The sequence below is a fragment of the Episyrphus balteatus genome, chromosome 3 (genome assembly GCF_945859705.1).
Source record: "Episyrphus balteatus chromosome 3, idEpiBalt1.1, whole genome shotgun sequence".
In the NCBI taxonomy this organism is placed as follows: Eukaryota; Metazoa; Arthropoda; class Insecta; order Diptera; family Syrphidae; genus Episyrphus; species Episyrphus balteatus.
Window position 1 is genome coordinate 9479310 of NC_079136.1, and position 10124 is coordinate 9489433.

Sequence of the window (10124 nt, forward strand, 5' to 3'; positions counted from 1 at the left end):
TTTAAAAAACGGCTCTAACGAATTTCGAAAATTTTTTTCTAAAAATTCCTTTTTATACTAGAAATAAAATGGCATACTTAGTTTTTTGTAAAAGATCACTTAAAACGGCATTTAATTATTTATAAAAACAGATTTTATTTTTTTTGCACCACTAACATAATTCCGTGAAAATATCAAATTTTACATTTTCCCTTATTTTGTTCAATGAAAAACTTTAACATTAGAGTAACTTTTACCATAAGAGCAAGTACGTGCGACCCTAGTCGTGCAATTTATTTAATTCTCCAAAGAGCATACGACGCAATTTCGTTTCTTTTATTTTGATGCATTTTTAGAAAAAAAAAAATTGAAATCGTTGGAACCGCTAAAAAATGTATTTTTTGTAAAGGAAAGTAAGTCCAATATATTGGGACAAGTCTATACTATTAGAAGTAACTCCAAAACTTTAAACTGAATCCTTTATATTCCCTGGTAATTATCTCATTTGCTTTTGTCAAAACAGTCTAAGATTGAAGTTCTAAACCGATCTACTGTGTTTACATAGCTTTCAAATCAAAACTCTAATTTGGATTTCTACGGACTGCAAGCGAGTAATAAAGTGGATATGAAATTAAGAATCCTACCAATGCAGTCATCATCTACAATATTTCAACCAGCAGATAAAAATGAAAGCAAGTAAGCTTTCATTGAAATTTCAAATACAGCCGAGAAACTTTTAAAATCACCGAAAACCGACAGATAAGAATATATAATTAACAATTTGGGAAAACCTCAAGTCTTTTGCTAATCAGGGTTCGTATTAAGAATTATGAAACCAAAGAAAAAAAAAGGTAACAATAAGGCAAACGATAGTCGCGTCAATGGTTTTCACAATTTGTTAGATAAGGTTAGATTTTGATTTTAAACCCCAATATTTCAGTATACAAAAAAATTAAATAATTTTCTTAAATTAGTTTTAAGAAATATTCCAAGTTTATTATAAAAAAAATATATTTGAGAAACTTATTTTTAAGTAAGCGTATAACATGAATTTTTAATGAATAACAAAAACGAAAAAAAAGAAATAAACTTAACAACTATAACTTCTGTGATTTGAATGAATGATTGAAACACCAAACTATATATGTACATAAGAATATAACCTGAATGGCTAAGCCATTACAAATAAGGACCCCAACCAGCATACATTGCTGCCAAATTATTAATATCAGTAGCTTCATTGATGAGAAATTCTACCTGCCCTTCTGTTGATAAAGGCATTCGATTTGCTCCTCTTCTTTGAACCTGTTAAAATAAACAAAAACAAAATAATGATAAAGAAAACATACAATTTCTATGTAAAAAAAATCCTTACATATCCATGAAGTCTCTCTTCAATTCGACTAACATTCTCCATCGCCTGTGGATCTGTCTTTTCAATATTATTTCCTGTTTTCTTTCCAAGTCTACTCAAATCATAAACAAATGGTCTCAACACAGACATCAAAGTTTTCTTTTGTTTTTGCAAAACACGTAAAGTTATCTCACAACATTTACGAAAGAGTCCCTCAATACCCAATGGACCCATTGCATGAACCATATTCTGAGTCAATCTAAACGGAACTCTTTCAGGAATGTTGAAGCTTTCACCCTTGTTGAATAAACAATTAAAATCCACATGAACTGATTCACCATTTGTCTCATCGAATAAAATATTCTCCCCATGGCGATCACCCAGTCCAAGAATATACCCAACCATTGACATAACAGCTATAGTCTTGATGTAGGAACTACGTGCCTGATACCAGTTATGTGGTGTAGAGAATTGATATATAAACCACTCATGGAAAACAGGTGGATGACGTGAAAGGAGAATATTGAAAACCTGCTTCTTTTTCTCAAGTTTTTCTTCTTTGGGAAGGACAAAAGAACGCAATTCCTTATCAGCAATACCAAGCTTACGTGATCGATAGATAGACATAAGTATGACTCTGAGAGCAGTCAGATTCGGCAACCACTCAATCAGACCACAGTCTTCGTTAAATGGAATAGCCGCATAAGTTCGAATATGAAGACGACGTTGTCTGGCTTGAGGATCCTGAAAAGAAGACAGAAAAATAAGTAAATGGTTTCTTGTTTGAATTAAATGTTGCATACCAATCGGAGATATCGCTTCAGCAAAGCATTGAACTCCATCAGTCGATAATCCAATCTCAGATCATCCTTCGGCTTTAACATAGCTGTGTACTCTTTACCATCACTGCACAAGAAACTAATCTTCTTAGGCAACGCCTGGGATCGCAATACCACAACATCTTCTTTGATCCCACAAATATAGATTTGCTTATTTGGAAATGGATTTACCGCCGTTGTTGATGGAGTGACAATAGAATCATCTCCCAGACCAGAACGATTTCCACTGAGCAGTGTTACTTGCATATACTTGTCAAATGGCAAAAGAATCTCTGAGAAATTTGGATCTTCAAATAGTTTTGGAAGTTTTGGAACTAAAGTCCTGACATTCAATTCACTTGGTCCCAATCCAACGGTATCTTTTGTTGTCAGTTGGATAAGTTTTTCAGAAAGGGAATTAAAATCATCGACATATTTGATAATTTCTCGTTTGGACAAACGTTTATCACTCAAAATCAGACGACACCGTTTGGCACGCATTGTATAGGATGACTTGAGAACAGGCAACAACATCCACAACGATTGGTGAGGATATTTCTCCAGAAGAAGAATGATAATTGTTTTGAGAACTTCAAATACCGCCAACGATGGATGACAAATTCGACTTAAAATCTGTGAAAAAGCCGAGTAGAATATATAAGTTGGCAAAAGATCACAACATTTGCTAACTAATTCAGTCATTTTGGCGCAAGTATGTTGAATTGACATGTTAGGGATATCGTTTTCTCCCATTTGTGATGTAAAATCAAACCAAATGCTTAGCAAACGTGGCATAGATTGATACATACTCTCATTGCCAGCTTTCATAGATCTAGCATAGTAGCCCATTATATCAAAAAGCATATTTTTCCCTGCATCTGAATTCTGTTCAGCTTCAGATTTGGCTGCATACATTTTCTCCAAATACTGAGCCAAATGAACAAGGCATTTTTCTGAATTCTTATTCCCGGCAATGGCTTGTTTAAAGTAGTACAAATTTTGTTCAGCACAGATTTTCATTGATTCAGCGGAATAAGTCGCCTGTAAGAACTTTGCCTCTGAATACAATAGACGACTTGAAATATCCTGGGTAGGGATATTCCCATTAGCTTCTATTTCACTAATCTTCTCAGAGATAAGTTTTAATGATTTGGTTTGATCACCACTTTGCCAAAGAAGTTTTGCTTTTTCCACAAATAAAGCTTCCGGGGCATATTCTTCGGCTTTCATGATTGATAAATTGGCTTGTTGAAGACCTCCAGCTTCTCGATTCATTTGAATGCTACGAATCCATAACTTTCCCATTTCATCATCGATGCATTTATTGATGGCTACTGAGACATCACCTCTCACTGTATTCAAGAGATTCTTAGTTTCACTGAGAAGATTACGTCGTAGACAAAGAAGAGGTTCAAGAATTCGAACAGTTGGCTGAAGGAAACACAAACGAGCATTCCAATCAGCAAAGAACTCATTAACAGCTAAAATACATTTAGCTTCATCTGTTTCATTTACAATAAACTGAACCAATGACTTATTTTTCTCAACATCAGTCAACAGTTGTAGTTTGAGAATTTCTGTATAAGCTTTGTGATAGGAATAATGTTCGGCACCGATAGTTTTCAAAGTGCTCAAGATATTCAAACGGATTTCATCCATTTCAGCTTGGAACTCAGTCAATTCGATATCTTGTTTGCGGAAGAGACGAATAGCTTTGGCGCATTGGACGTTCCACATCATTGGATTCTTGCTTATCACTGGATCTTCCAACATTCTTTCGATGTCGTCATAACAACCCAGTCGTAGAAGAGGTTCAAATTGACATTCTTTGAAGAAGTCATCTGTATAGCGTTCGGAAAGCTTCTCCCACAATCCACTGGTGATGTTCAAAACCGTCTCTGGGAGGTCCAATCGCAGATAACTGTTAATGATCCCAAGGACGTGTTCTTGTTGAACTTGTTCAGGACGAATCATAATTTGCTCATAGCAGGCAATATTCTCCTGAGGTCGATCAATGATATTGTTGACAAGAATCTGCTCTGGCAAAGTTAAACTGGTCTTTTTCATGTGCATTGCACCCTCAACCGAATCGGGATCGAGAAGTTCGGCATAAATTTCAATGAGAAAGGAAAGATTCTCCTGCAAACGTGTGGCTTTATTGTCTTCTATGAACAATTCAAGGAACAACAAGGCTCTTGCATACTCGCCGCAATTGAAATTTGCCTTTGCTAGTTGACATTTGTCAATTTTGCTGAGTAGCTTTTGAACCATTCCATATTCTTTTTGTGTATTTGAGGCTTCTGCAGTTGAAGAACTCACTCGAGACCATTCTCTTGTCCAGCGATAAAGGAAATCAATTTGTTCGAAGCAGATTTTAGCACAAGCATCGTCTACATTCTGTGAGTGAATGTCTCTGGGAGGTTGGGTACTAGTTCGAAGAGCTTGAGTTGGACAAATTTCTTTAGAAAGTGTAGTATCAATGGCAGCTCTGTTGACTGCATTCGATCCACCATTTACAGCTTGCTTAATAACTGCTTGAAATTCTTCATAGACCAGTTGCATTTCTTCTTCGGAACATTCTTGCAGTGAATGTAGGAGAATATATGGCAAAAATAATTCCAGCATATTGTTATCCTTTCGTATACTCGGAGTGAATGAACATAAAAGTTTCTTTGTGTCAGCATCTCGGACAAATTCTATCACTTTCCATGACCACCAGAATGCCCAATCTTCATAGGTTCGGCAAAAGCTACTTCCAAATACCGGATGAGCCTTGATTTTATAACCCTTTTGTGCAACAGTATAGCAAGAACTCAACAAAGGTTCCATAATGTGTCGCATTCGTACGGGAATTGCTTCCCAGACATTCATTTTTTTGTTGTCTTTTGGATTAACACCTTGAATGGCTAGAATCTCTTGAATAGCCACTGACATGTTATCGACATATTTTATGTTCTTTTGATAAGCTCGACATAGTTCGGTGAGAGCTGTTATGGCAAACGAGTCTGTGTGAATGCTGAGTGAGAAACGTTTTTGTTCTTTGGCGTAATTTGGGGACATGTAACTTGGATCGATTGCTCCTAGCTCACCTAGACATTTGCCAGAGATAAGTTGCAACGTACGATCAACGTGCTTGCATCCATTCATTAAATTCTCAGCTACAGCTTCGATAAGGGGATTCAGCTCGGTTTGACCTATAAATTGATGGTACAAAAAAAAAACCTTTATAACAGCTGCGCAGGTATAAAAAAGTTCTTGAAAAGTTTCAAAGGTTAGGTTGGGAAGGTTCTTTTGGTTACAAGAATAGGTAACATATACATGTACAACACCACTTTTGAGAACGTAATTAGACTTATTTACTTCATAGCAGAAAAAACTGGGTGGACCCTTAGATTACCGCTCTCAAATAATATTATTGGTAGGTACTTTCCAGAAATCGTATTACTGTCGAAAGGGACTCTAAATAGACTACTGGGGAAATTTCTTATCTTCATAGTTCAAATGCTCTGCTTTCTTACTTACGTGAGTTACAGATAGATGATTCACAACAACCCTAGCGATCAAAAAGTAATGAATAGAAATGGGGTACCTCACTTCGTCAGTATCTTAACCTTACACAAACAGAGAACAGTAATTTTACTTTTCAATTCCAAAACTGCTTATGCAGCTTACCATTTCATGGCCGGCTGAACTCTGACACGTCTAGATCTCGCTACATAGAACTGGTGTGATGATGAAAAACTCGAACATGAGTCTAGGTTGCTCACGACACTTATATTCAAACTTATTAGAGGTAAAACAAGGCCTAATAAGCAAGCACGTTGAATGCTTTCGATTCTTGGTATATGGGCATGGTGATATGGCGACCAGACTTGATAGACGAAGGTTATAAAGAGACAATGGGAATGGGTTGATTGGAAGGCAAGAAGTAACGAGAAGGAGATATTATGCACTTATGTGACAAGATAATTGATTGGCATTTGGAAAAGTTCAATTTTAGACAATTTTTAAGACACCAAACTGTTTTTAAAAGCTAAGTATCGTCAGCATACCATGGGATATGAGAGTGCTTTATGACCATTTCGATGTCATTAATGGTAAAAATGAAAAGGAAGGTAACTAAATGACTTCGTTGAGGGACCCCGAAAGTGTAGCCAAAAAGGTGTTAAAGAAAACATAAAAACGGTTTCTAAGGCATGAATATATCTATTTCAAAAAGTTAGGTTCAAATAGTTTTTAACATCATATTTTGCACATTCTTTGTGAAGAAATTTTTCAAACTAGGGGAGTTCTCCTTTTGATAAAAATAAATTTAATATTTGAGATACTTTGAGAAATGTTGATCCAGACTTTTTCTTGTTGTTGACGAACTGATAAAAATGTCTTACGGCCGATTTCTTCACAGAGTCCTAGCGCTAGTACCGGTCCTAGTCCTAAAGTTAGTACTCAAATCGGTACCAACTCATTTCTTGACTCAGGTACTAAGCCTTAGAACTGTCAATTTAGGACCGAGTACTAGTTAGGACTCGGTACTAGCTAGCTCCTCAAAATCAACTAGGACCTGGTTATTATACCAATCGTTAGCATTCAAATCGGTACCAAGTGATTTCTTCACAAAGGTACTAAGCCTTAGTACTGTCAAATTGGTACCGAGTATTAGTTAGGACTCGGTAGAAGTTAGGACCTTAAAATCGGTAGTCTAGCGGTTAGTACTGGAATCAAATAAATGGATTTCATATTTTTCAAGTGATATTGCAGTTTAATAAAGAAGAAAAAACGTAAAAAAGAATAATTTTCATTATTTTTTGTTTAAATTTAGTGGACTTTGTAAATTTTAATTCCATTTGAAAATTTAAATGACCTTTTGTCCATGTTACAGATTTTTTTAATTACTTGGGTGTTGTATCGATTTATAAGTGCGTTTTTAGTGATAATAATTAATATTATTCTATATGCCTGTAAGACCTTGGGTCTTTTAAATGCATATTGCACGGCACTAGTTAGAAGGAATAGAAAGATAGGAAAGAATTTCTGTTGGTACAGTAAATTTAGAATACGATGATTATTATCTCATATAATCCCACGGGTGGCCTCCAAGCTGGGGGATAAATAAAAGAATGCTGCCTGAGGTGGGGCTCGAACCCACACCTCCCAGGTTAGCAGCCAAACAATACATGCACCACAACATTGCCCCCCGCATTTTGATTTTGAAAGTTTTTTTTACCAAGAAACACGAGAATTGGACTTTTGGACAAAGCCCACAGAAGATTTCAGGTGTATTTTTAAACTATGCTAATGATATGTACAAGCCTTGCAGTAGAGGCGAATTGCAAGACACTCGCTTTTGGCAACGAGTCTGTACAACCAATGAATAGACATCACCTCGGGCTCGGCTGATTTGGAGGATCGTATCAGAAATTCAAATATCTGTGGGAATTTTCGTACTATAAACTTCGGAAATTTTAACTCCGATGGGGTTCAATTATGGAATAAAAACAAACATAATAATACCAAATCACAAAATACTGCGTTTTTAAAAGCTTTTCTTTTATTCACACAATGAACATAAAAAATATTTTTTATTCGTTAAATAATTATGGTTTATTGTGATCCTTCTGCCTTTTTGGCAGGCTTTCGTGGCTGCATTCATATTATTGAATGATTCCTCGCCATTTCTGGCTGATTGATTTTGCATTCTTATTCTTGTCTTCAGTCTTGACTTTTTTTCTTCATAAAATATATGAATTTTTATTGCTTGTAGCGTTTTTTATCTTCACAACATTTTTTTAATATTTATTTTAATTATTTGCTTCTTGTTTTTTTTTGTTTGTTAAATTTGATCAAATGTAAAAATAAAATATTTCAAACTTCAATAAATTCTCAAAATGCCAGTTATACCAGTTTTATACGTATTAATTCTTAGGACCTCGTTGTGAAATTAGATCAGGTCCTATGAATGTGAAGAAATGCTCAGGTACTAACTTTTCGTTAGGACCGAGTACCAGAGCTAGTACCTGGTCTAGCTAGACCGGGTACTAAGCTGACTTAGGACTTATGTGAAGAAATTGGCCGTTAGGGTAGTTAATGGAGTTGGATTGAGTTTCAACTATATATTGTACGCAAAAGGAATTCTTAAGTTAAGTAAATTCTAGATAAGTTTTGAGATAATAAGAATTATAAGTAGTAGGCCGAGAACTACGAAAAATTTAACGCTACTTATTTCTCTTAATTGGCCGGGAATTTATCCTTCGGTTATATAAAAGACAAGACAAAAATGAGGTTTTACGTTGTGAAATTGGGACGTAGAGAGAAATAGCAAATGGGGAATAGTACAAAGTGATACACTAGAATTGAAGGGGTCTGTTGTAAAACTAAGGTCGAGCTGTCTGCTTATATGATTGAACATAAAACTATCTTTGCAAAAACTAGAGTCAGTCAATCTATCAATGAAAAGAAATTTGTTTTGAAGAGGAAGGTTGAAGACAAAAAGAAAATGCGGACGAAATGTAGCAAGAAATTATATGAACAACAACTCAGTAAACAATCAGAATTCTCAGGTCTGATGCAACAATATTATTGGACTTTTACTAACATATTCTAAACAATAGGGAATGAAAACATTTTAAACTCTTTAAGTTAATATAACTTCACTTACCTACAATAAAAGTGTTCAAATCCGTTCTGTTTTTAATGAAAAATTCCTTCAAATACTTCAACGCCCTTATTCGCACCTGCAAGTTTTCATTGTTGATTTGCTTGATATAGAATTTGAGCAAGTCTTCGAATTTTCCAGTTCTAAAAAGTGCCTCCGTCTGTCTTCGTACAAAACTTTTCAACTCAATTGACACTTCCATGTCTTCAATGAAATAGAGATCCGGCATATAAGTACCCAGCAAGTTGCCATTCTCAAGAATTAAATATTTATAAATTGTATCGACTTCTTTTTCGTTTGTTTGAAGAAGTGGTTGAAGGGATACTACAATTCTGCTTAACGACGGACCAAGAGCTTGAATATCAACAATATGTAGAAATGTATTCCAGATTTTCAATCCAATTGCCTTAAGATTCTTATCGTCTAGCGAAATAACTGATGTCAACATCGCAATTATTTTATATCTTGATTGTGTGACATGTCCTGCGCCGACAAGACGAATAATTTGACCCAAACTATACAGAACATCTTCTTTGAGTGATTTTTCGAAATTTGGATCGCTTAAGCATGTTTCGAAATAAGTTATGACTCCAAGAAATCGTTCAGCTATGAATATTGAAAACTCTTCTGTGGTAGCTGATTGTGTTCTATTGTTATTATTTGCTTGGGATTCTCTGGCGGAGGATTTATTTAGAATTAAGCAACTAAAAGCTTGCATTACAAATTCTGGCTTTCGATTGTAAAATATTAAAAATTCTGATACCGTTTGCTGCAATTAAATAAATACGATTCTTATTCATATGATGAAAAAATAATAACAAAAACAAGAATATTTACCCTAACATCAGTGTGCATGAGACTTGAAAGCGAAGATCCAGTGCATCTTACCAACAAATCTATACATTTGTTTCCAATTTCAGCGCTTTCATTCAAATAAATATGGGAATAAATATTTAAAAATGAAGCCGTTAAAATATGTGAAATGGAATTATCTGTTGCTTGTGAGAGTTGAACTAAGAGACCTTTGCAGCGGTCTTCTTTTACGCAATAGGGTAGAATCATGGCGGTAAGGATTTTGTAGTATTTACAGATGAATTCTTGACTGCATAGAAACCCAAGCATTGTTACAAGCTGCAAGAAAAAAATATATTTTAATATGTTATAATATAATTTTAGTGGAACGAATAAACTAAAAATAGATAAAAACAAATACAAACGAAAAGTTGATTTATATATCGCAATATTCCAATATTCTTTTTTAACTTAAACAGGACACTGTATAATATTGTAAATGGGATATACATACATATAAGAACTTATA

The 10124-nt window shown here is 34.8% G+C and overlaps 1 protein-coding gene across 3 annotated transcripts in view; it reads right to left on the minus strand.

Annotated features, from left to right (window-relative positions):
• Window positions 1-1143: 1143 nt before the first annotated feature.
• Window positions 1144-10124, minus strand: part of LOC129913302 (serine/threonine-protein kinase ATR) — a 29712-nt gene continuing 20731 nt past the window's right edge. For all 3 annotated transcript variants that reach the window (XM_055991902.1, XM_055991904.1, XM_055991903.1), the window contains 5 exons: window positions 9641-9934; window positions 8807-9572; window positions 2137-5345; window positions 1355-2077; window positions 1144-1284 (listed from right to left, as the gene is read on the minus strand). In XM_055991902.1, coding sequence (XP_055847877.1) covers window positions 1159-1284; window positions 1355-2077; window positions 2137-5345; window positions 8807-9572; window positions 9641-9934 — 5118 coding nt within the window. In that variant the 3' untranslated portion in view covers window positions 1144-1158. The remainder of the gene's footprint in view (window positions 1285-1354; window positions 2078-2136; window positions 5346-8806; window positions 9573-9640; window positions 9935-10124) is intronic.